Here is a 27,125-nt window from a genome sequence, read left to right as displayed (position 1 = left end):
TTTACAGAGACAAGCTCTGGATGGATATACAAAACACTCGTCCCAGGGGTTGCCTCTTGGGAGAAGTAGAGGACTGGGAAGGAGTAAAAAAAGACTTGTTTTTTACTGTACACTCTTTTGACCCTTTTGTTTTTTATATTAGACATACATATTGCCTATTCAAAAATAATTTTTAGAAATTTAAAAATAAAAGCTCACTTCTTTTTCAAAGGTCTCACCTTTTTACATCACGGGTCATCCTGTATTCTAATTTCACCTGTTTCAAAGTGTAAACTTCACCTCTCCAGGGGTTCCTTTCCTGCATCTAGACTGAACAGTAGTAGTTGATACATCTCTCCTCCCTTGGCTGCCCTCAGCAGCAACAGAAGCAATCAAAAATGAGAAAATGAGGCCCTGTGGTCCATGTCACCTTTTTATCCACTTGAACTGCCCATCTTCTGCCTTCAACATGATCTGACACCCATGCCTCTTATCGAAACTGCCTCCTAGGGGACAGCGACATTTTCTTAAGTTGAGGAAGATGCAGGAAGTTTTTAAAAAGAAGAAAAACAAGCCCAGAGGTCAGCCAAATGTGCTTTTTCCAGCTCTGGCTTGAACTGCGCATTTCCTCTCAGCTTTCAGTAGATGTCCTTTGGCAAGAAGGGCGCTTTTGTCTCTCGTCAAAACAGACCCAAATTCTTTCTCCCGTCACGTGCCCGGCCAGAGCCAGTCGGCTGCTCTGTAACATGATCACCTTGGCCAGCCTCCCAGCCTACCGAGTAATAACAGGGTGAGGCGGCAGCACGGCGACAGCAGCTGCCAACGTCGGGGCTGAAGGAGGAGAAAGCGGGCTTGAGCTGTGCCAGGACCTTGGAGGAGCTGGGAGACAGCCCACTGCAGAGGTGAGCGGGAGCTGCAGGGCAGGGAAGCTGGTCGCCAAGGTCAGGACGCGTCCAAGTTCACTTAAAGAAAGGCAAAGCATACCCTTCTCACCTCTGCCACCTCTCTGTCCTCTCCACTTACAGGGCAGGTGAGATCTGCCTCTGAACAATGTCCAGGGATGTTTTCTTAGCACACAGAGTCCCTTCCTGTCTCACTAATGTCTGCGTCCTCTGCCCATGTTTGTACAATCTACCTCCTCCGTAGTCTTGTTTTTCTAGCAATTGACAGGTAATTCTGTCAAACGGACTGGCTTTGGCTTCAAAACCACATGAAAGAGAAAATCCCAAATCAGAACTCGAAAACCCTACTGGAAAAAGACTGCCAGGAAGCAACTGTGGTTGAATTGCTTCTCCTCTCTAACCTGCCAGGCTCACCTGCAAGGGATGGGGCCAATTACAACAGTCTTAAAATTGCAAAGGCCCCAGGTCGGTGTGGGGACTAGATGGTGGACAACCATGTCAAAGCTGCTTTGATCGACAGACATACCGGGATTTATCAACAGATGCTCCACTTTCAGACTTGCTGATGTCCTGGTAGTAGCTCAGGAAGGATTCCCACAGAGGTTACCGAGGGAGAGGAATACAGTGTGTGTAGGTGGGTGTGAACAATGGGCCACTGGTTTTCAGGATGCTATACGGGTCTTTTGGGGCATAAGGCAAGCAAGACAAGATAAGAGACTTGTAGGGTGCTTCAGTTTCGTATGCAATTCCAACTAACTTTCTCTGGTTGGGATATAAAGATTCAATTCAATTTGGTAAAACAAATGCTCTGAGCATTAGCTTCTGACCTTAGAAAGGTAAGTGTGTAGTATAGGAAAAGGTGCTGAAACGTTCAAGAGCAAATGTTGGACACATTCTGAGGGCAAAAAATAAGGCTTTTAATTCTTTTCTCCTTCTTTCGTTTATTCAACAAATATTTCCTGAGTATCTGCTACATGCCAGGTTTGTGTTTGGTACTGTGGATCTCATAGTAAACAAAATAGGCAGGCTTTCAGCCTCACGGGCATGCAGTCAAGTGGGGCAGTAAATCATAAAGGGTATAAGTACCCAAGGCAAAAGCAGTGAAGGGAGCATTGCTAAAACTGTCCAAAGGGAGTAATTTTTGTCTCAAAATTCAACCTTTTCCTTCATGCATTTTACCTTCTTGAATGAATATCTTTCCCCTCTGTAAAAGTCTCACGTACGTACAGACCTTGGTCATAGCAGCTCCTCGAAACCCGCTTCATCAGAGGCTTTAAGCTAGAGGCAGACTGTTCAGCTTTTCCCAAGAATACAAACAGCCTGAGAACAGAGGCTGAAGTAATGGGAGTTTCAGTCCTCAGGAGAGTAGCCCTCTCCCATATGAAATAGAATTTATGCTCTTCTGAAAACACATGTGTCACCAGGCAAAGTGTTAGGAAGCCTGGATTTTGCCAGAAACTGTGCGGAGTTTGGAACAAGTCAGTTCTGCTATCTAAGCCTATCTCTTTAGCTATAAAAAAAATGGAAGGGGTAGACCAGATGGTCCATCAGGTCTTTTTTTTTTTTTTTTTTTTTCTGATAATTTCATGAGATATTTATGAATAAACCATGCACATTCACATAAAGATAATATATCTTGTACCTATAAAATGGGAACCTTCCTCAACCGTGCAGAATATCCAGGAAGCTAGAATCTGAAAGAATCAGGCTGCAGACAAATAAAAATTAAAATTAAACTGTCTACTTCTCCCACCCTCATCCCATTCCCCTGCCCTGTCTTCAGATTTTTTTAGGTTGTGAACATGTACTATAGCCTCACTGTGCCACTTACCTAGATTGGGGATTTTGCAATAAATCATTGCTTTCAAAACAGTCAGAATCATCTGCTTTCACAACAACCACACTAAAAAGTATCTAATTTGGATAATCTTATAATATCTATCGAAATCCCTTTAAGGGAGAGTCAATTCATTGTTATTAAGTATTAGAATATTTACTTTTAGTGCATTTAATTTCTTTCTCTCTCTGAATGCATTCTCATCATAAATGTTATTTCATATCCTCCTCCTACATACTTTCTCACTTGGAAAATCAAAGTTATATACTATTACATTATTAAATAGGACCAAGAAGCATGTCTTATTCATGTTTGTATCCTCTGTAACTAGCATTGTATCTGGCACACAATAAATATTTCTTGAAAGAATGATTATTATCTTAGAAAAACCATGCTCTGTTTTACCTTTTGTATTAAAAAAAAAAAAGCATACACACACACAATATCTAATCCATTATTTGTGGCTAATAGAGGCTGATCTCATTCCTTTGTGTCCTTTTACAATCCAAATGCCCACCCTGCATTCACCGACGTCAGCACATTCTATACCTTTTGCAGACTTAATCGGTATAATGAGCACTGAATTCAAGTTCTGCCACTAAATACCTGTAATTTGAAGCTGAATAATGAAGATTTCTATGCCTCCATTTCTTCAAATGGAACATGGGGGCATCAGAATAGATGAGCTTAAGACAACTTCTAGTTCTTAGATGGGAGACTTCAAAAGGTAGAGAAAAAGGGAGGAGGTACCATAAAAATGTAATTATTATAGTACCTTAACATAGTAAATATTTAATAATTGTTGTTGTTGATTTTGTTTGCCAAAATTTCTAACTTGAACAATACCACTGGCAAACAATGTCAAGGAAATTCTTTGGGTGAATACACATCAGCCCACCATGTTTGAGGTCCCCCCTGGAACCTTTCTGACTGACTCTGTTCAGTTAAAACTGAAAGCAAGTCTACAGATGTAGAGAGGCACAGAAAACAAGCTGCTTTGTCATAAAATATTCAGAAGAATGATATGGTTGTGTAGTTTAGAGGAGTCAGCTACCTAGACAAATATCTCAGGAAATAGCATATGGGCCTACTGGCTTAGCCGAAGAAAAATGGCATATCAGGAAATGTTTCATTGCTTCTAATGAAGTCAGATGTCAACAGATAAATGCTATGACTCCTGCAGCCAAAGGGCCTTCTTACCACCAAAAGATAAAGAGTCACTTTCCCTTTGACCAGAAGGCTGATGTTCCAAGGTTAAGCTTATGTATCAGCCCCTAATCACTCAGTCTCAGCAAAACAGTTTCTCTGAGGCATCAGCACCCTGCCTGTGGAGTCAACAGAGCCACCACCTCCCAGGGTCTTATTGTACTGACAGCCATCCTAGTCTCACTTAGGTGTTTAATTTTAATACCTAGTTAATACTTTACATCCAGCCTCCATCTCAGAAGGGTTTGAGATAGCTTCCAATAAAAGGATATATGCAGTAGAACAGCTGCAGAAAAATAAAAACTGATTAGAACCCATCAGGCACTCAATAAATACCTTTTATACTGTTTTGGTGTTGGGGGGTGGGCAGTGATCTGTAGAGAAAAGAACCAGGTGCTTTACTGCTATTGCTTTGCTTTTGCACCATGTAAAATCATTACCAAAAAAAAAGAAGAAGAAGAAGAATAAACAGGGCACTGGTCCTTGTCATAGTTACCTTTAATAATCTAATGAATGCTATGAATATGAAAAATGAACATGGAAAAATCAGCATAAAATTTCAGGGGAGACAAAGATTTCTCAAAGCCCTTAAGGAACTGCAATTAATATGACGAAGAGTAAAGTAAAAATGAATTACTCTGTGAATCTTCAATAAAATATTTCCTATGAATGAGCACTGAATTCATTTAAAATTTTTAATATTTCTGTAATTTTCTGAATAGGTAAAATATACTCATGGTACAAAATTCAAAAGGCAAAAAATAAGGCACATGGTAAAAAGATAGCCTTCCTTCTGCCTTGTCCCCCAGCCACCGAATTCACCTCACCAGAAGCTACCACTGTAACCAATTTCTTATATATTCTTCCAGCAATAGTTAACTATTCTATGTATACATAAACAGCACACACACACACACACACACACACACACATTCCACACATCACTTTTTCACCTAAGAGTTCTGGAAAGTACACATAGGGCTGCCTTATTCCTTTAATGGCTACAGAATAGTTCATACTAGATGTACTATAATTTTTTAACCAACCTTTATTGATGGAATTCAAGGTGTTTCCAATTTTTAGTCATTAAAAACAATGTCACAATGAACATCCTTGGACACACATCATTTTTTATATACTGGATTATATACAAGGAAAAAAATCCCAAGAAGTGTAATTGAGCATTAAATTTAACTCTGAACTTACAGGCAGCCAAAGCAAAAAGGGGTGAGAAGGACCAAAATGGATTGCCTTTTTGTATTCCACAAGTAAGCATACCACTTCTTCCAAAGAGGAGAACTTCTTTAAAAAAAAAAAAAAATTAATTTTTTTTATTGAAGTATAGTTGACTTACAATGTTGTGTTAATTTCTGCTGTACAGCAAAGTGATTCAATTATACATATATATACATTCTTTCTTTTATATTCTTTTCCATTATGGTTTATCATAGAATATTGAATATAGTTCCCTGTGCTATACAGTAGGACCTTGTTGTTTATCCATTCTCTCTCTATATATTAGTTTGCATCTGTTAACCCCAAACTCCCAATCCATCCCTCCCCCATCCTCCTCTCCCTTAGCAACCACAAGTTTGCTCCCAAAGAGGAAAACTCCTGTGCACTAATTTCTTTATAAGAATTTATCAGCTGTATTCTCATAAAAAGTGCACTACTTCATTTGGGGAACTAAATAATGGGGTAAGGAATATATTCGATGGCAGTTTTGATATTCATGTGGCAGATTCTTACATCTATCTTGATTTTTTTTTAAAAAAGTATGATATAACTAAAACCCAGCATTCCTTGGATAAGCTAAAATGCAATTTAGGAGGAAAAGGCTTGGTTGTAAGGTTGGAGACCACGAGAAAGCCTGGGCACTGTGCTCCTTTAAAGATTTCTTGGGCATGCCAGATCTCCTGCCCTACTCAGTGTTTTCTTAGCTCTGGACCAGAACTTAGGCTAGCACTTTTCATATGGATTTTTGAAATGATGGGTTCATGTACCTAGACTGAGAGTTTGCACCTCCAGGAATCCTTGTACATAGTAAGTTCTTCGTAAATGTTCCTGGAAGGAATAGATGAGCTTCAAAAGGTCAAAGACCGTGTCTTTTTAGCTTTGCAAGCTCTTGGCAAAGATAACGGTGATGATAAGACATCGGGGAAAAGCTAGATGAGACTTTGACTTGTAAGTGAAGTTCCTGTGGCATGGCATGGCAGAAAGAGCCCTGGTAGCTAAAGAAACAAACAGGCAAACAAAGAAACAAACCAAAAATCCCCTCAGCTTCCATCCCAAACAGGATGGATATCTCGACAGGGTCCACAGAGCCTTTCACACTTCCTAACAAGCACTGAGGAGGGAAATCCATGGTGATGTGAAGGTTCTACCTTTCTGCACATGGTTTGCAGACATTAAGATCTCCAAGTCGTTCCCAACTTGAGGTGTTTCCTTTAATATTTGGTTCCTTGTCATTAAGACACTTTACAGGCTTCGCCCCCAAAGTACCTAGCACAACTAGGTACTTAAAGATCTGTGCTTTCTGGGACTCCAGGCCGAAGGCAAACTGCCAGATTGAAAATGACCTGCTTCATCCCAGAATTCTACCACTGTGTGAAAGGCAACTTCATGAATGGGCCCGTATCCATCTTGAGGATGTGGGCCAAACTTGGGAATTGGGCCAATAGGAATTGCTCAGCACAATGAAGGTGGAGAAAATCACTATCTAAAGGAGAATTCTTAAGGACCTACTGTATACCACAGCAAACTCTACTCAATACTCTGTAATGGCCTATATGGGAAAAGATCTAAAAAAGAGTGGATGTATGTATATGTATAACTGATTCACTTTGCTGTACACCTGAAACTAACACAACACTGTAAATCAACTATACTCCAATATACAATTTAAAAATTTTTTTAAAAATGATAATTCTTGGGAATCCTTATAAATTCAGGTTACTGGGTAACACCTGTTGTCCCCGATGTGGGGCAGGGCCATTTACCATAGTTTGGGGCTGAGACTTGTCATCCTGAAACGCTTGTGCAGTTCTCCTCTGGAAGCCTCAGGCGGTACAGAATATGACTATAGAGCACCCCTAACACTCAGGTAAGCAAAGGAATCCTGACTGCCCTCCTGGGTCAGAACAGGGAGTGAATGCCTGCAGCTTCACTTTATTCCTTCTCTTCTGTTGTGTGTTCTTTTTTCTTTTTTTTTGAGAACTCAGCACAAGGTGGAGCTCCACACCTCCGAGCTACAGCAGGTTCTCCTGCTGCCGGCCAGGCAACAGAGGGTGCTGGAGGAGGGAGCGGAGGTGACAAAGACGCAGGCCTGGTGGGGTGGGGCTCGGGGGGGCTATAGTGTGGCTGAAATCCATTCCCCTGCCTCCAGGTAGAGACTGGGCTGACACTGCACCAAACATTCAGGTGCCTTTTCTTAAACCAGATGCTATCTCCCTGACTGGGAATCAAACCTCCCAGTATTTCTCCTTGACAGGCTTTTCCTCTGAGCTGACTGCCTCCCTTCTGCTGTGATGTGATTCACAGTAGAGCTGGTGAGCAGCTTATCACCTCCCTCTGCTGTCCTAACTTCTCAAACCCCTGGAGGCACTTTATACATCACCATTCCTCTCTTCCCTTCTCCAGCCTAAGTATTCTGTAAGAAATGAGGGTCAAGGGGAAACTGTATCTCCTAAAGTCAAAGCTGGTAAAAATGCGTCTAGAATAATAAAACCAAGCATAATCATCCACAAAAGAATAAAACATCCTTAGAGATATTGGAAGTTGGGCCTGATCCTGGCTCTGCCATCTATAAACTCACCTGGCCTCCTTTCTCTAGGTTCCTTCACCCTTGTCACATGGCAGGACAATGATCTGTAATGCTCCTCTTCAGCCAGGTTATGACACTATTCGATAGCAACAATAATAAGTGTTGGTGAGGATGTAGAGAAGTTGGAACCCTCATACATTACTACTGTTGGGAATGTAAAATGGTGTAACCACTTAACATTCCTCAAAAAGTTAAATATAGTTACTATACGACCCAGCAATTCCATTTCTAGGCATATATCCAGGAGAAATAAAAACGTGTCTACACAAAAACTTATGCAAAATTGTTCATAGCATTATTCATAACAGCTACAAAGTGGCAACAACCCAAATGTCCATCAACAGAGGCATGGGTAAACAAAATATGATATATCCATATGACAATGTTATTTGTCAATAAAAAGGAATGTGCCACAGCTACTGAGCCTGCGCTCTAGAGCCCGTGAGCCACAACTACTGAGCCCGCGTGCCACAACTACTGAAGCCCGTGCACCTAGAGCCCGTGCTCCGCAACAAGAGAAGCCACCGCAATGAGAAGCCCACGCACCGCGACGAAGAGTAGCCCCCACTCACCGCAACTAGAGAAAGCCCGCGTGCAGCAACGAAGACCCAGTGCAGCCAAAAATAAAATAAATAAATAAATAAATTTATTTTAAAAAAAAACTTTATGGTAAGACAAGTAGGGGGACAGTCAACCAAGTCAAGCTGGGCAGCAACTCAGGGTAAGTGCAATCCCCAAGCACCCTCCCGCCAAACCCAGCCACCGTCCCAGGCTGTCACCTTCACAGAGAAGTCATGGCCTTATTTCAAATATGGAGAAACACAAAGTTTGTTGCAAAACACTTAATAGAAATGCCAAGACATGTGATAAAGAAGAGACTGAAAAAGGCCAAGATCTAAAAGGTCATTCAGATTGGCACAGAGAAGTCACAAGAACACACACCAAAGACACAAACCATCAGAAAAACTTAGCACTTAATTTTGTGAGAATAAAGCCTAGGGTAAATGCTGTGGCAGCTGGAGACCAAAGTGCAGTAGCAGTAAAGGCAAGTCTGGCCGGTGTAGTCAGATCTTTGGATGCTACATTGAGGAGTATGAACATGGACAAAGACTTCTGCCTTGAAGGACAATTTGAACACCGGTTTGAAACACCGGATGTTCAAATGCAACAAATGGAAGACACAATGAATAGCATTTCAACCCTAACAACACCACAAAACCAAGAGGCTATGTCTCTTCAAGAAACACACCAACAGCAACAACAACAAAAAGAAACAGCAGATGGCACTGGCCTTGACCTCACTATGGAGCCACCGCAGGGTCAGTCAGGTGGTGCTGGCACCATAACAGGATGAACTGTCAGAGACGTACCCACATCCGTGATCAAGTGTAAGGTGTAAAGAACTGATGCTTCTGAAATATTCCCTGGGTGTATATGTATATGAATGTGTTACACTAGAGTTACATTGGAAACACTGCCTGAGTCAGCATGCATACTTGTCTACAATGCTTTCTTTTGGCTTGCTGTACCTTGAAAATACACTGGAAGATTCCAGAAAGTTTCTACCTTGCCAGATTTTATAGTTCTGTACAGTTTGTGTGTAAGTGTGGCAGATATACTTTTGTAGATGTTTTTGACAGTATAGAACTAGCTTGTAGTAAAAGGAATATCATCCTCAAAACTTAGATCAAAACTCTAGGACCAAAGTATTGTATAATCTTTAGAATAAAGGTTTTTATTTTTTAAGTCAAAAAAGTTTATCTCTGTATGCATTGACTTGTGATGCATAAAAATAAAAGCAGGGAAAAGCACGCTTAATATGTTTACATGGCCATAAAAAGAAACGAAATTCAGTTATTTGTAGTGAGGTGGATGGACCTAGAGTCGGTCATACAGAGTGAAGTAAGTCAGAAAGAGAAAAACAAATACCGTATGCTAACACATATATATGGAATCTAAAAAAAAAAAAAAACAATGGTTCTGATGAACCTAAGGTCAGGACAGGAATAAAGACACAGAAGTAGAGAATGGACTTGAGGACACGGGGAGGGGGGAGGGTAAGCTGGGACAAAGTGACAGAGTGGCATGGACATACATACACTACCAAATGTAAAATAGATAGCTAGTGGGAAGCAGCCGCATAGCACAGGGAGATCAGCTCGGTGTTTTGTGACCACCTAGAGGGGTGGGATAGGGAGGGTGGGAGGGAGACACAAGAGGGAGGGGATATGGGGATATACGTATGCATATAGCTGATTCACTTTGTTATACAGCAGAAACTAACGCAACACTGTAAAGCAATTATACTCCAATAAAGATATTAAAAAAAATATGTTTACATGGCCAAAAATATCTCATTCAGCATATATTATGGACAATGCCATTTTTTATCCTTTTTGTTTCATTTTGCTAAGTAGAGATGCAATTGGTTTTTAATCTGTGTTCACCACCTTTTGATGTCAGAATTTTTATTCAGTTGTCTAATAACTACTATTTGGATTCCTTAAAATAACTTTTATTTTTCATTTGATCATTATCTTTATATAACCAGGAAAATTCTGCAACATCACATTAGAAAATAAAAATGATCAAACCTTAATTTCTCCACTTATTAAATATTGGTTTTATTAAGACTTCCAGAAAGATTTATCCTGTCATACTTTCAAATGGAGATCTCAAACGCATTCCTAATTATTCTCCTTCTAGCCAGTTCTTGTTTGACTGCATTTTAGAAGGAGCTTCATGCACGGCATTCCTATCCATTTACTTGGCCATAGAATTGTTGACTGGTTTCAGAAAAACCTTGGTTGTTGTTTTTAAACTGACAAGTAATAACAAAGAATACAAAATTGAACCAACTCAAGTTAGACCTACTGTTTAAGTCCTGGTTAAGAGTCCATTGATATTCTTTTATCTCACAGGAACAACTCTTTAATACCTTGAAGAAATAAGAAGAACATAATTAAGTTTTTTAAAAAGCCTTATAATGTGTTTTAAGAGTTGCTAGACCTAGTATCCCTTGTGCCTGCCCCTCCTCTACTCTTCTGCTGTATTCCTGGCTATTCTTGCTTATTTGTTTCTCCATGTAAATTTTAGAATCAGTTTGTCTGCCAGGGGTTTTTTTGGTGGGTTTTTTTTTTTTTGTAACTCTCAGGTGATTTTAATGAGTTGCCAGCATTAAAAACCACTGCTGGCCATTCACCTCGACTCCCTCTATTCCTTACTGCCTTGGTTGCATGTGAAAATGACATCCAGGCTCACCTGTGCTTTTTTATTCCAGATGAAGGGAGAAGCTGGAAGTGTGCCACACAATGAGAAGCAAAAGCAGGTGCACGCGAGCACCTCACCCACCAGACTGGTGAGAATGCGGCCAGTGACCCTTTCCACATCTGCGCCTGCGGCATAACTGACAACACCCCCACAAGGTTTCGGGATAGCTGACACATTAGTGAAGTGCTCGCTTCAGTAGCTGAGCAGAATCACTTGATTCCAGCTGCCTGCTTATAACTCCAGCCCCTTTGCCCGCATGAAGGTAGCTGAAGAGCCCCGTAGCTGTCCCACCAAGGTCTCTTGGCCCTTAGAGTGCCCCAGGCTCAGGCCTTTGGAACCACCCCTTTCTACAGCTGCTCTGGGGACAAGAGAGGCCCACTGGGGGCTGGGAACTGGGGGTGGGAACCAGCTGTTGACCCCAGATAATTTCCGTGCTGCATGTTCCTGCCCTTCACAGAGACCTTTGCCCTGTCTATTTACCTGGCCCTCAGGCTGCTAGAGAGAGAAAACACCACGATCCCTGAAAACACATCTAATCTTATATGTGAAATTGAGGTTTTAAATTTGACTTGACTTGATTTGATTAAACTCAATTGAAAAATTCCTAGTGAATCTGGAAAGCTCATGAAAAGGGTCCTTTGAATCCTAAAAAAGGAATAATTGCAAAAGCCCAAGATGAACTGTCCGGCAAATTTGGGGGTGACCTTTGAACAGCCTGTGAAAAGAACAAGTTTCTGCGGTCTTGGCAATCCAGCCCTTAACGGGGGGAGACAGACACAGAGAGAGAGAGAGAGAGAGAGAGAGAGAAAGAAACAGAAGGTCATTTTTCAAACCTCAGGACCCAAGGAGTACTAGACCTTTAAAAACATATCACTAGCCATAGAAAATGACTTACTAACTTCTTTTTGGTCTTCTGATCAAAAGTGGGATGGGGTAATCTGAGAAGAAAAGAGTCAGTGCAGATTCAGGTTGCTCTGAATGGGTCAGTCAAAACGGTCTGCTCCTTTAGATCTCCAAAGGCTGGATTAAAACATGGCCCCCCATCAGATCAGCTTCCCCTACAGTAGTGTATGTGACCTGGTTCACTAACTGCACACACCTATAGGGACCACCACCTCCAGTCCTCTCCTATGAAAGAATATGAGCAGACTGCATCTGGGCTTAGAAACATAGGCTGTAATGGACATTTGTCATTCCTGCCCAAGGTACTATAGAAATTGGTGACACACCTGGCAGCCAGGGTTTTCCTTCTGCAAGTCTGGGACCTGCTGGTTGACCATCGAGCTCGCAATGACCACTGTTTTAGGCTTTTGGAGGAGAACATGTAAGGACCGCCCAGTGATGGCCAGCGGTCTGTTCTTTGCCCCTAGAAGCCATCATTGTCCCGTTCAGCTGGCAGCCCAGACTAACATCTCTGGAAGGCAGAGGACATATTACAAGTCAGAAAATATGTTTATTTACTCTCTTCTTCAAGGGCAAAAGGGTGATGGGCATGGGAAAATAGGCCTGGCTCAGGAACACAGTTGAAGTCCCTGTGGCCTCATCAGGGATTCTGCAGATCCTTCTGTGCTGGCCATCCCAGCTTTGCCTGTCCATTGGAATTAGCTGGGGACCTTTAAAAGACAGGGAGGCCCAGCCCCACCTCCCCTGCCCCCGCAGAGACTCTTAGGTAATCAGGCTGGGGAGTAACCCAGATATTGGGATTTTTTGAAAGCTCCCAGGTGATTCCAACGTACAAATAATCTGCATCTCTGTTCAACAAGAAGACTGGTCATGAAATCCCACGGCTCTTGGAAGGCTCATCTGTCCTTCTCTGGGTGACGAAATTGCGTGCTAGATTCTCTGGATCAGGTTTGCTCTCTTCCCTCCCCCAACCTTAAGCTCTAACTTTCATACTCACCTCTGCACACAGCCTGAGAGCTCTTGATAAGGGAGAGCCTTCCACGGAAGTTGGGAAAAGGTCAGCAGATGTGCCATGGTGGCACGATTGAGATCCTCATGGCACCTCACTCCTGCCGGGCTTCAGCAGTGAGCTGCGTGTGAAGGCAGGAGGCTTGTTGGGAGCTGACGCTTTCTTGTCCTCCCCTAGGAGGGACACATCTGGGGCTCCATGAGGAGGACGGCTTTCATCCTGGGCTCTGGCCTTCTCTTGCTTGTGGCCCTCTGGAACTCAGTCACATGGTGCGTCTTCTCGGCCAGCTCTAATTCGGGAGCTGGGGGCCGTGCGGTGGCGGTCTGTGGGCAGAGCGTGGATTTAGGAGCTGTCCACCCACCAGTCTTCACCCACAAACATGAATGAGTTTTCTTTCAAGGCATCTTCAGAGATTTTGGGGTGCTTCTGGCTACTTCTGGCAAGCCCAGTGGGAGAGGCTGCTGTCTACATTCGAAGGGAAGGAGTGGCTCCTCTACATTCTAGGTGAGATTCCCAGACCACCAGCACTTAGGGTTGGGGTACATGGTTATAGCTTAATTCTTTTTCTTTTGTTCTCTACTTTGGGACTTCTCAGTTTATTCCTCTAAGGAATGAGGACTTAAAGTTTAAGGCGGTGGTAACCCCAGAGTGCTAAATTTGGGGGTTAATCTGGAATGGATGTTTAAGGATATCTAAGAAAAGAAGCTGAGACACCTCCTCCATCCCCCCAAATAGAAAAATAAAAAAAGAAATAGTTTGTGTGAAAATGAATGCTTGTGAGAACAGTAATCCTGCTTCTAGATGTCAGGTCCACAAGGGCAAAGGGCTGTTCTGTCTCATGTGAGGCTGTGTCCTTGGACCTGGTGCAATCTAGCTACCTCTTGGGCCTTAACAGCAAGTGTTCACTCAAAATGTATTTACTGACAGTGCCAAAGCCTGAAAGCAAGCTCAAAACATAGTAGAAGAAAAAACCTATTTTAACATAGATATTTATGCCAGCATTATCTACAATAGTGACTGTCCTCCGTCATACATTCATTCACTCACATAATATTTATTAAATTATTCTGTGCCAAACTCATTTGTAGGATATAGAGATATTTAAGATAAAGTATTAGGGTAAAATGTCTACCCTATTAAAAAACTATGTCACCGTTTGACTGGAAGAAAATTAATAATTACAAAACAAACAAACCTCAACCAAAAACACTTTGTCACAGTCTAGAATGGGAGATTTAAAAAGTGTCAGCTGTCACAAAGCAAACATAGAAATAAAATGTTTCTGATAATTGTTTTCTTCTAGGAAGAGAACTCTGAAAATGGGCTGAATATTAAACATGACAGGTTAATGGAATCTTAAGCACTCATTGAAAAGAACAATGCAGATTGCAAATATACATGGGGAGAGTGGTGGGAAAACATTTTATATGTTTCTGTTACGATGATGGGAAAACCACCTATCACCACTGATAAGTAAATACCAGAGAGAAAAAATATTTGCCATTTGAAATGTTAAAACTGGAAAAAAGTTCAAGATCACCTCTTGTGATTTTCAGTCGGTATTCCTCAAGGAGCCCTTGGATTGACACGTAGGCGGGCACCTCGAAGGGTGGCCCACTAGGCAACCACCAACCTAACATTTTTTTTTTTTTCAAAATAAAGTTTCTTATTTCTGAGGATAAAAGTAAATACATGCTCACTGTTAAAAATAAAAATCACACAATTCAAATAAGCATAAAGAAGGTGAAAATCACCTACCTCACATATCCATGAAATAACCACTGTTAGTATACTGCATATTTGGTTAAACTTAAAAGACATCTACCATTTTAAAAAATTTATTTATTTTATTTTTGGCTGCTTTTTTTTGATCTTCGTTGCTGCACGCGGGCTTTCTCTAGTTGCGGAGAGCGGAGGCTACTCTTTGTTGCGGCGCGCAGGCTTCTCATTGCGGTGGCTTCTCTTGTTGCAGAGCACGGGCTCTAGGTGCTCGGGCTTCAGTAGTTGTGGCACGCGGGCACAGTAGTTGTGGCTCACGGGCTCTAGAGCGCAGGCTCAGTAGTTGTGGCTCACGGGCTTGGCTGCTCCACAGCATGTGGGATCTTCCCAGACCAGGGCTCGAACCTGTGTCCCCTGCATTGGCAGGCGGATTCTTAACCACTGCGCCACCAGAGAAGTCCCGACATCTACTATTTTTTTAACTTTTTTTTCATTGAATTGATTATGGACATCTGTCCATATCAACTGATATAGATTTGCTCAATATTGTAAGCTGTCCTGTCTATTCCATTGTGTGGAAATATTCTAATCAATTTAGTCCATTTTCTGGGAATTCCAGTGGTTAGGACTCGGTGCTTTCACTGCCGTGGCCTGGATTCAATCCCTGGTCAGGGAACTAAGATCCGGGACATTTAGGCTACTTAAATGTTCTTGTACTTTTTTTTCAATTGCTGAGATGGACATTTATGTGCGTGAGTGTGTGTATGTCTTTTCTTTCTTCCCCTCTTTCTGTCTTTGTCTCTCTGTCTCTGTCTTAGTCTGTCACTCTGATCTTTTCCTCACTTCAGATACTGCCAAAGTGCCCTAAGGATGTTTGAGCCAATCACATTTCCTCACAGTGCTAGCCAAGTATTTTTCAGGTATCAACTGCCACATGGCACAGTGATTGCTGGAGCAAGAAGGGTACTGGAGGAAGAATACAGAGACAGAGAATTAAGTAAAACACCCTTGCTCCTTGGAATATTGAAATTAGAGGAGGCGGCAAATCAAGGAAAAATAAAGTTAATAGTACAAGAGTTAGGTAACACTACAACGTCACTTGAATAACTGCCAGCTGGGGTGGACAAAGTGCTTATTTGTTCACAGGAGGAGAACAGAAATACTTGGGATGACTTCATGGAAAAGTGGGATGTGGTGCAAAAAGCCCTATCTAAATTTGTGTTGATCGGTATTTTCTAAAATACCCTGCAGAACATCAGTTCTATCGGAGGTTAATGGGTGGGGGGACCATACGACTTATCATCGAAATGGGACATTTGTGAGAATAAAGGAGGGGTTATTAATAATGATGCTGGAATGATGGATACATATTGAAATTGTCCTGGGCAGACAGGGACGAATGGCCAGTCTGTTCTGAGATGTTCTGAGAAGACAGAGTGCTGGGTAAAGAAAAGCCTGAGAAAGGTTGAGTTTAACAAAGTCAAACAGGAATTCTCAGAGCTGTGACCACACTTGTCTGGACCCTGACTCTCCAAGAAGGTAGGGTGTGAAGACTGTTTTAACCAAGGAGCCCCTTGAGAGGTAGGTTTTCCACTTTGGAAAATACTCACTGGACGCCTGAAGTACCCCTGCGCATGTCATCAAAGGGTCATGGTGATTGGGGAACCCAAGTGCCCGTGGTGAGTTGTACCGTACCAAACTCTTCCTCTGCTTCTCCCTTCCTTGGCTATTCTTAAAGGGCTCAGTGGGCACAGACACCCAAATGTCAACCGAAATTCGTTTCTGTTTAGAGTGTATCATACATCTTAACATAATTTTGTGTTGTTTTTTTCTCCAACCACCTAGAAGGTTGTTGTCCCCGTTGTACAGCTAAGAAAAGAAATAGAGACACTCCTTAAGTGACCCATCCCACTCCCCACAGCTGGTTTGTCACCCCAAGACTGAAGGCAGGCCCCCAGCCCCGAGCACCAAGACACCAAGGCCCTGGCAAGGGCCTGCCTACAAGGCAGCCTCAGTTACCACCGAGCATGTGTTCAGGGAATACGTGCGCTGCCAGCTCCTGAAGTTGTCCTGATGGTTTCCTTCTTCTTCCCAACCTTAGGTGCCACCCAGGTGCCCATTCTGTTCTTCTGGACGTTGAGTGGACTTCTACTGGTGGTTGACACAACTGGAAAGCCTAACTTCATCTCCCGCTACCGAATTCAGGTCGGCAAGAATGACCCTGTAAGTGTTGCTGCAGCTTCTCCTGGTCAAAGCACAGAAAGCAGGGGCTAAAGCCACATTCTCCAAATTCTGCTGGCTGGCCCAGGAGAGACCGTGGCCAGTGGGAGCCAAGTGATTCTGTACAAGGCTCCCCCAGGTTAGAAGGTTAGAGAGAGGAAATAATATGCCCCGAATCTCAGAGCCAGCCAGCCAAGACTAATGTCAGTCAAGACTAATCTTCTGACTCCCAGGCCTGGCTCTCTACCTGCCTGTGCTGGCCTACGGCACTGTGGTCAGCATTTTAGGAACAGAAATGATTGTCTCAGCCCAGCACTGGACCGAGTCCCAGATATGTCAGGTAGGTCTCCATCTACCCATGGGAGAAGGGACAGCAATAATTAGATGCTGAAAACACAGATAACAGCTGTCCTTGTGAGGGAGGGACACAGCTGCTGAAACAATGGATAACCCCACTATCATATTAATTGTGAATGTGTTGTTGGTGGTTGTTTTTTAAGCAGGTCCTCCTTCCCAATTATTCAGTACCACCAATAGTACGTAGGTCATCCATGGTAAACAAGGCCTGGACCTTGCTGACAAGGAACTCCTGGCCCAGAAGGAGAGAAAAAGCCAAGCACACATCTTGGATGTACACAGGCCGGGGAAGTGAGCCCCACTGTTCACTGCTCCCTGAGCCCGGCTTGCCTGCTTAGTGCTCTGACAACCTCAGAAGCCTTTTCTTACACAACAAGGAAGAAGTTGATTCTTAAACCCAGATTTTTTTTTACCCCAGCTCCACCAAAACCACATCCTGGCTTCTTTCCCAGACAAGACAATCATTTTCTTTTCTTTCTTTTTTTTTTTTTAATTATTATTTATTTATCTATGGCTGTGTTGGGTCTTCGTTTCTGTGCGAGGGCTTTCTCTAGTTGCGGCAAGTGGGGGCCACTCTTCATCGCGGTGCGCCGGCCTCTCACTATCGCGGCCTCTCTTGTTGCGGAGCACAGGCTCCAGACGCGCAGGCTCAGTAATTGTGGCTCACGGGCCTAGCTGCTCCGCGGCATGTGGGATCTTCCCAGACCAGGGCTCGAACCCATGTCCCCTGCATTGGCAGGCAGACTCTCAACCACCGCGCCACCAGGGAAGCCCCTTTTTTTTTTTTTTATAAATTTATTTATTTATTTGTTTTTATTTTTGGCTGCGTTGGGTCTTCGTTGCTGCGCATGGGCTTTCTCTAGTTGCAGCGAGTGGGGCCTACTCTGCGTTGTGGTGTGCGGGCTTCTCATTGCAGTGGCTTCTCTGGTTGCGGAGCACGGGCTCTAGGCGCACGGGCTTCAGTAGTTGCGGCTCGTAGGCTCAGTATTTGTGGCTCGCAGGCTCTAGAGCGCAGGCTCAGTAGTTGTGGCGCACGGGCTTAGTCGCTCCGCGGCACGTGGGATCTTGCCGGACCAGGGCTTGAACCTGTGTCCCCTGCATTGGCAGGCAGATTCTTAACCACTGCACCACCAGGGAAGCCCAGATAATTATTTTTAATTATCTGTCCAGGTGCCTGGGTGAGTCACCTCAGCTCTCAGGGAATTCTACCCAGGCCAGCACTCTAGAAAGTAGAGTGGCTGAGAAACAGTGCCCTTGATCCAGGCTTTCAGAACAGTCCCTTCCTGAACCAGAGCTACTGGCCTGGCTCACAGGTCCCCTCACTTGAGACGGCAGGGACCTCCTCCATGTGCAGCTCAGCAGGCAGGGACCAGAGCCAAAGGGTTAAAAGCAGGGCTTGTTCCTTGAGAATGTTTCACCTGTCAGACCACGGAGATATCCTTTCCGGGCACCACTGACTAAATGCGTACGTCTTCAAGGCCAAGCACTGTAAACATCTTCATCATTCAGAAGAGAAAGCAGAGGCTTTGAAATGTGACATGGCTTAGAACCATGATTCACACTCAAGTTTTGTGACACTGGGGCTTGTGCCCTGAACCACTAGGCCACATCAGCTCTCAAGAGAATCACCTAGCGCAATCAACTTCACAGTCTACAATGAAGGGAGGGCCACACAGAGAAGGTCTCGTGGCATTTGGCAGAAGCTGAGGTTCAGAAAGGTGCGCTGACTAGTTCAAGGTTAGACTGTTCTTGGAAAGAGAGCCAGGGCTCGTCTCATCTGCTCCTACACTGTGTGCACCCTCAGGTAGTCACACAAGGAAGAAGGAAGCCCCAGACGCCATTTAGTCTTTGGCCCATTCCAAGAAGGTCTGACCCCTGACCTAAGACATCAGAAACGGGTCATCAAGTGGGACCTGAATGCAACGGCGTTCACAAGACACCACCACCCAGCCCCGCCGCCCCGCACTCGTTACCCTCCCACTCTCCCCGATTGGATGGCTAGTTCACGCCTCTCCTCCCTCCTCAGATCCTCAACACCTCCTCCCGTCACCTCCTCCCAGAGGGTGGCCTTGCCTTCGAGCAGAAGACAGCTCCCACAGCCGTGCCCCACTGCAGCCGGGGGGCAGCACTTGGCGCACACGCTCTGCCTGCCCACCTGCTGCGGCCCGTGGCCTCTCTCTGCTCCCACTCCGGCCCGTTCCTCCACTGTCTGCACGCTACACCCACCACCTCTTGTTTACTCCAGCAAGTTGCTCCAGCAATTCTTCCTGCTCTTTCTTTTGTCCTTTTTTTCCTTCCTCTTCTGGATTTTACTCTCTGGCTTATTACAAACCTGCTGTAATTTTTCCCAGCTTAAAACCAAACCAAAACCAAAAACCTTACGTCCATCTCCCATACTCACTCCCACTCATATTTTTGCCCCCCTTTGCAGCAAAGCTCTTTAAAGACTTGTCTATACAGTTTCTGATTTCTCTCTGTCCACTGTCTTTTCCCAAAATTTCATAATTATGAAAAATTGAAAACACATATACAGAAGTTGAAAAGGCAGTAGTACCCTGATCACTCATTTATATACCACCTAGATTCTCCAGTCTTAAACATTTTACAACATGTGCTTTTTCTGTATATAAAAATATAAATATCTATGCATCTATAATTTTTTGCTTCATCATTTGAAACTAAGTTCAGACATCATGAAACTCTAAATCCTTCAGCCTGCACTTCCTAAAATAATCACAAAACAATCATCTCACCTCCTCTGGAAACCTCCTCACATCAGGCCTTCACCTCCACCGCTCCACCACAATTGTCCAGGGCAAGGTCACCAGTGCTCCTGTCGCAGGCCTGTCTCATTAGACCTACCAGGACTGTTTCCACAAGTTGCTCATCCCCCATTCTGTTGTAGCTTCTTATACCGGCTCCCAAGGCCCCACTCTGTCCTCACACCTCACCACTCACCCCTTCACAGTCTCCTTTCTGGTTCCTCCTCAACCTAACCTCCCCAGCCTCTTTATGTTGACACTCAGGGCACAGCCCCAGTCGTATTCTCCGTCCTCATCCCCTCAGCATCATGACTTTAAACAACCACCTCAACGCCAACAGTTCACCAACTTACCTCTCGAGCCCAGAATTCTCTCCTGATCCAGGATTAAATATCCAAATGCCTCCTTGACATCTCCAATCCAACATGAACCAAAGAGGATTCCTGATCTCCCAGCCCCCAAAGCCTTTGATATCCACAGCCTCCCCAGTCTCAGTTGGGGAGCGTCTCAGTCCAAAGGCCTTGGAGTCACCCTTGACAACTCTCTTTCCCTCGTACACCACATCCAATCTATCAGGAAACCCTACTGGCTCAATTTCCAAAATGGATCCAGGACCCAACCATTTCTCACCACCTCCATCGCCACCTCCCTGGTCTGAGTCACCATCCTCTCATATGCGTACTTTAGCACTTCTAGTCTTCCCGTTTGTATTCTTGGTCTCCTACTGTCTATTCCCAACACAGCAGCCAGAGTAGCCTTGTAAGATCCTGTCACTTCTCCGCTCACAACCTCGGGATGACCCTCGCTTCTCTTGGAATAAAAGCCAAGGTCCTCAAAGTGGCCTACGGGGCCCTGTATGCACTGGCTCCTCCCTACCTCTTTGACCTCCCCTCCCACTCCTCCCCACCTCACACCTCACACCTCACACCTCACTCTTCTCCAGCCACGTACGCCAGGAGTGTGGCCTGTCGTAGAGCCTTTTCACCAGCTCTTCCCTTTGCCAGAAGACACTTCCCCCAGATACCTGTTTCCCTCATCTTTGTTCAAATCTCACCATCTCAATGGAGCCTACCCTGACCATTCTATTTAAAACGATAAGAGTATAAACTCAGTGAGGGCAGGAATCTTTGTTTTGTTCACTGCTTCCTTCCCAGCACATAGAACACTGCCAGAAACATAGAGGGTGCTCAATAAATATCAGCTGAATGAATGATCGTATGTCACACCCACCTCCCGGTCAAGGTTGCCAGAAGAGGTGTATGGCTTCCTCTGTGGTGCTCTCAAACCAAGGCTGCCCAGACCTGGCTTCACCGTGGGATGGAACTGAAGGTTTAGAGAGTGAATTCTGGTCCATCAATACACGCAGGACATGGAAAAGCCAGAGGAACAGGCAGGCCTAAAGTATGAGGACCACGCTGAACCCGGCCTCACCTTGGAGCAGAAACCCTCCAGCTTGCAGACATTTCTCAGGAGGGCATCCCCTTTGAGAATGCCAAACCAGTTCATGAGGACCAGCAAGTGACCTGTGGTCATGGGGCTACTCCCAGGAGCTCCAGGGCTCTGACAAATGGAAGGGTCAGGGGTTACTGGCTCCCAAGGAAACGCTGGCTGTAGTCTTGAGGCTCAAAGGGATGTGAGCACGTGGGGCCAGCTCTCCACAGCGATCTGGGGAGAATGCGCAGGCAGCCCCTCATCCTGACAGCCCCACCCTGAAAACCAGCAAGACCTGCTCACAGCAAGTGGGACAAGAGGCCAGAGAGCAGCTCCCCGGCTCCCGTCCAGTGAGGCTGGACCACATGAGGAGGCAGGCGACCCTGATCTCTGCACCTGATCCTGGTCAAGGCTCTCTGGATGAGCAGGGACCAAAAGGCTGAAGAAGGAATGAGGCTGGGAGCCTTCTCCAAGCACCCTGGAGGCTCCCCAGGATGCCTGTCGGGAGTACGTGGGGTTGGGCCTGGCCAGAGAAATGGGGAGGACAGTGGTGGAAGCTGCAGAAGCAGGAAGGAGCACGCAGCTTCAGGCAGAGACTAAGGCCAGGGGAGGGGAGTTTCCAAAGGCAGGGCATTACCAGGTGGTTCCACCCCTGGGCTGCGCAGCACTCAGGGGTTGCTGGCTACAGCCAGACATCACTCCTAGCATCCAGCGCCGAGCGAGGGCCTCCCGAGAGCTGGTCGCAGAGGAGCCTGGTTCCTAGAAGGGAAAGACCTGCTTCCCACACTCTCGTCCACCTCCTTTCTTCCTTCTTCCCCCTGGGCAGGTGGACCCCATGAAACTACGCCAGGCTATCCACACGGTTCTCTTCAACCAGTTGGTGATCTCTTTCCCCATGATGGTCTGGCTCTATCCCATCCTCAAGTTGCGGGGAGACCCCTGCCGCCGAGAGCTACCCACCTTCCACTGGTTCCTCCTGGAGCTGGCAGTCTTCACGCTGATTGAGGAAGTGCTGTTCTACTACGCACACCGGTGAGAGCTTTCCTTCCTGAGCCCAGCCAGCTCCTCACTCTCCCAGGTTCACCCACCAGTGAGGGTGAAACCTGGCCTCCTCGGAGTTGTAGGGGTGCGACCAACAGCACCTGGCATCAAGAGCCTCCCGCTAACTAGTAAACACGAAGACGACTCTTCGCTCCACAGCTGACAGTGTGAGACCACCTACGAGTGTCCGGAATCTCCGTTCTTGTGTGTGGCGGGGTAGTTTCCCATTCATTCCCTTAATTGAATCCTTTCTGGCCATCATCCCCATTTTACAGCTCATACAACTGAGGTAGAGAGAGGCAACATCACCAGAAGAACTCACAAGGCAGGGCTGTCGGAGCACCAATCCAGTGTGTTTTCACTGGATGTGAAACTTTGCTCCATGGATATAACCCCAGTTCCTACCTTTGGTTTCTCGTGTTCTGGTGGGGGAGGGGGAGAGGGAGGTTGGCTGATTTATCAACTGTTAACTCTCTTCCCAGCCTCCTTCACCACCCAAAACTCTACAAGAAAATCCACAAGAAACACCACGAGTGGACAGCTCCCATTGGTGTGATCTCTCTCTATGCACATCCTATTGAGCATGTGGTGAGTAGAGCTCGGCTCCCCCAGAGGAAAGGGCAGCGGGCGCCAACCCCCTTCCCTAAGCTAGTCTCCTGCACAGAACGGGATCACACTGGCTCTTTCTTCTGCCCATTCAACAGCTACCATTTGTTGTTGGCATATGCCGGGCGATGCTAGATGCCCAATGTAAGTTATCTCATTTAATCCTCCCAACAACTGTTTAAATCCTCATTTTGCTAATGAGGAAGTTGAGGTTCAAACAGTTAATAACTTATCCTAAGTTTCATATCTGAAGGAGTCCAGCAAATCAAGTCCAGAAACTCATTCAGCTTCCCCAGATCTGTGTCAAGAAGTCTTCCCGGACACCCACCTGCGTCCCCTCCATCCCCTTGGGCCCCTCTTCAAACAGCCCTCTCCTTGCAGGTCTCCAACATGCTGCCGGCGATGGTGGGTCCAATAGTCATGGGTTCCCACTTGTCCTCCATCACCATCTGGTTTTCTTTGGTCCTCATCATCACCATCATCTCCCACTGTGGCTACCACCTACCCTTCTTGCCTTCACCTGAATTCCATGACTACCACCATTTCAAGTAAGGCACCCCTCCCCACTGTGGGTCTCTGGGCAGTAACCCCCACCTTTACTCCTAGAGCTCCTGACAGCAGACACTGGTGACTCAGTTTAAATGTGGGTCTAGTGGAGGGAGAGGTCTGCAGGTGGGGACAAAGGTGACCATCCTGGGACCCAGATCACCTCGCCATTCTCTTTCTGTCTGATATTGGATCTTCCTGCCACTATGGGTCTTTAACCTGCATTTAGGTCCTAGACCCTTTGACGATCTAGTGTAAGCCATGGGCACTACCAGAAAGATGCATACATGCATAGAATTCCTGCAGGCAATTCAATAGAAGTTGTGCGCCCTCTGAAAGCCTCCAGGCTCGTCGGCGTGGTCTAGGAAACTCCTGCACCAGAATCACCTGAGATGCTTTCCCTCAAATGCACCCTCTTGGGTTCCACTCCAAATACACTGAATCAAAGCATCTGGGGGAGCAGGCCTTGGCATCTGCATTTAGTTAAGTGTTCCAGGGGATTCTGATGGAGGTGGTCCCAGAACCTACCTGAACAAGCTGGCTTTGCCGCAGGTTCTGACTTGTGTGCATCGAAATCACAGAGAGCTTTTCAAAGGAAGAGCATAGCTTTTCAGTCTGGAATGGCCCCAGGAATATGTGCACCACCGCCTGGGTTACTCTGAAGCAGGTGGGCAGCATGGTGGGGATGGGTGTGGGATAGGAGGGCTCAGAAATGTGCGCGAGGCTGGCACAGGTGAAATGAACGTGAGCTCGCCCGCCTCCAGCACCCTCCTCTCTCCTCCAGGTTCAACCAGTGCTATGGGGTGCTGGGGGTGCTGGACCACCTCCACGGGACTGACACTGTGTTTAAGAAGACCAAGGCCTACGAGAGACACACGATCCTGCTGGGCTTCACCCCGCTCTCCGAGAGCATCCCTGATCCCCCGAAGAAGATGGACTAAGACACGGCCCGAGTGCCATCCTAGCCGTGCCCTCTGCAGAGGTCTGCTAAGGTGGCCTGAGGCCTCCTGGTCGTACCTACCAACTTGCTCCTTCAGGCACACACTCTGATGACAAACCACGAGGGCAGGGGGAAGGTCAGCTTCCTGGAAAACCAGGCCCAAGGAGGGGACCAGGGCTCCCCCAACTGCCCCTATCATCCCAAAGGGGACCAGGGATTGGCGTAACGAAAAAATATAGCTCCCTGGAATGGAGGCCAGTCAGAGGGAAGAAGCCACTTTGAGAGGGCTCCTGGGGGGTCCCCCTGGTCCTCTGCTGTGGAAGGGGAGAGGGACACCAGATGACTCCTTGGTAGCCCTGGCAAGACAGAGAATGACAAAGGTGGCAGGAGGCCGTGTGGCTCCAGCCATAGCTCCTCCTGATGCCAGGGGGTGGGAGAACCAGAAGATACTGCTTTGCCCCTTCCTGTCCCCAAAAGCCTCTCTCATTCTCTACTCAGGCCAGGGCCAGGACACCCTGGCAACGGTTCTGGGATCAAGTCCCCACTGCTTCCCAACACACACATGCATGCGCACGCACACGCACACGCACAGACACGCAGTGTGATAAAGACCCCACTTCAACTCTGCCCCACTGCAATTGGACATCACCCCTCTCTGAAAAGGAAAATACCAATCACAGGAGCTCTTCCTGGGATTACAACTGAGATACCAAAAAGAGGCGCAGACCAAACCCCAATACCTTCAGCCACAGGCGGAAACCAAAGGCCAAACCCTGTGGCCCCGCTCAGCTGGGGCCCCCTTTAAGCCACAGAGGGTAGGGTCAGAGTTGCTGACCTTTGGGGACACCCAACGGAGGCCCCTTATTAGGCTCTCTGAAGCAGGACCAAAGGAGCTAGAACTCTCCTCCTCCACTAAGGCAAGAAATACACGGCTGACCAGAGGGTAAAATCCTTATTTCCCCCTCAAATGATGAACCAGTTGTTTCAGCACCATTTTCACAGGATGACTTCAGCAGTGATGCCTTTTCCAATGAGACCTTATTGTCTACAACAAAACCACAGAGCTGCCCAGGTGGAAGCAGTCCCCACCTTGGGTTCGCTCAGCTGCTTCTGACATTGCCAGGAACCCTGTGGCTCCCGGTATCAACGTGAAGACACTCTGATTTGCAAGGCCACCATTATAGTTTCCAAAGTCTGATATTTTCCTGAACATTCAGTTCTCCTCTGTCCAGAAAACCACCTGCTGTAGTTTTATAAAATACTCTAACATCTGATAGGGCCACATCTCCACGCAGAGCTATCAAAGAGGACGACCTCCTGCCACGGGCCCTAGCTCCCCAGAGGACCTGCCCAGGAGGCCGACCAGGCGCTTAGCAGGCGGCGTCCTCCTTGGGCCTGGGTGGGCCCAGCCCCCTTCCCCGGGACCGCACGCCCTTTGCTTGAGCACCGCTCCTGGTGCACCAGTGCTGGACGTGCTCATAGCTGCTTACCTGCACCCACAACCTGTCCTACGAATAAACAAACAGTTGGAAAACAGTCCTTCTTCAGTGCACTGAGCGAGGGTCGGGAATGAGGGGCGTAGAGAAAGAGGAAGAATGGCGGTCTTTCTCCTTTTGACATCTGTAGACCTGGAGGTACTGCTGGGGCGCAGAGGGACGAGGGGCCTCGTTCTCTCACCCTTTTTCTTAGGCAGGTCGCTGGGCCTGGCCCCGACACTGGTTACCAAATAGCCTCAAGGAAAGGTCGAGGTCTCAACACTGGCAGCAGAAGATGTGAATGTGAAAGGAGAAAGCATGGAAAACAAACCGGTCTCCTTTGACTGCAGTGGATACTTGGGTTTTTCTCTCCCTACGTGAGTCATTCCGGCATCATGACCACATGGTGTCTGGGCGCCACAGCAGCACAAGGAAACACTCTGTGGCTTCTTTCAGCGTATTCCCAGCAAGCCGTGGAAGTAAGGTTGAATGAATGTCTTCCTCTTCCCAGAGTGGCCTGCAGAAGCCCTGCCCACTGTCTCCTAGCCTCACCTTTGGCCCCTGCAGGCCATCGGTGCTGTTAAAGTTCCTGTTCACCTGACACAAGGTGGAATTGTCTGGAAAACCATTTCTGATGGGACGCTCAAGTGCCAGGCCCAGGAAACAAATAGCTGTCAGTGAATGAGTAAACGAGGCTCATTTTCAGTTTTGTAATGACACCCCAAGGCCAGGCCGGCATTCAGACTGTTCTCACTGCTGGTGCCTGGCCTCATGGGCCAGGGAAAGGCACCAGCGGCTCAGGGGCCAGTCCCGGTGGGAGCGCTCATCCTTCCTTCCCCGGCGTCAATCCTCAGGGCTCGGCGGCCGACCTGGATTCCGTAGGGCCAGAGTGTTGGTCCCTCCTTTATACCCCACAGGGAAGTCTGTCCAGTGAGGAGTCACAGCAACTTCTATCTTCCTGGCTGTGCCCCGACACCATGCCAAGCCACAGCCAGTGCGTGAAATCCCGGAATTCCAGCTGCTTGGACTGCTGTCGCTCTGGTCTGTGGCACTGCCTACAGCTCCCCCATCTCACTTGAGACACAAGGCGGACACGAAT

General features: G+C 46.4%; 1 protein-coding gene across 2 annotated transcripts; it reads left to right on the top strand.

Annotated features, from left to right (window-relative positions):
* Positions 1–763: 763 nt before the first annotated feature.
* FAXDC2 (fatty acid hydroxylase domain containing 2) lies at positions 764–26,108 on the top strand. 2 transcript variants are annotated; one of them, XM_068536269.1, is made up of 9 exons: positions 764–881; positions 11,028–11,105; positions 13,107–13,198; positions 13,330–13,433; positions 16,750–16,871; positions 22,245–22,450; positions 22,942–23,047; positions 23,447–23,613; positions 24,396–26,108. In XM_068536269.1, exons 2-9 carry the CDS (start codon positions 11,028–11,030, stop codon positions 24,550–24,552), a joined length of 1,032 nt encoding a protein of 343 aa, XP_068392370.1. In that variant the 5' UTR covers positions 764–881; the 3' UTR covers positions 24,553–26,108. The 2 variants fall into 2 exon arrangements, with proteins under 2 accessions (XP_068392370.1, XP_068392371.1); XM_068536270.1 differs by lacking the exons at positions 764–881; positions 11,028–11,105 and adding an exon at positions 12,711–12,868.
* Positions 26,109–27,125: the final 1,017 nt, after the last annotated feature.

The sequence above is a fragment of the Eschrichtius robustus genome, chromosome 2 (assembly GCF_028021215.1).
Source record: "Eschrichtius robustus isolate mEscRob2 chromosome 2, mEscRob2.pri, whole genome shotgun sequence".
Lineage (NCBI taxonomy): Eukaryota > Metazoa > Chordata > Mammalia > Artiodactyla > Eschrichtiidae > Eschrichtius > Eschrichtius robustus.
The sequence above is the reverse complement of the archived record's forward strand: the minus strand, read 5'-3'. Positions and strand labels throughout refer to the sequence as shown.

Excerpts from the sequence above, each read along its gene's own strand:
- FAXDC2 (XM_068536269.1), top strand. The coding sequence starts at position 11,028 with ATGAAGGGAGAAGCTGGAAGTGTGCCACACAATGAGAAGCAAAAGCAG. Across the intron at positions 13,434-16,749 it reads GTGGCTCCTCTACATTCTAG|GTGCCACCCAGGTGCCCATT; the intron begins GTGAGATTCCCA and ends TCCCAACCTTAG. Across the intron at positions 23,614-24,395 it reads CATGACTACCACCATTTCAA|GTTCAACCAGTGCTATGGGG; the intron begins GTAAGGCACCCC and ends TCTCTCCTCCAG.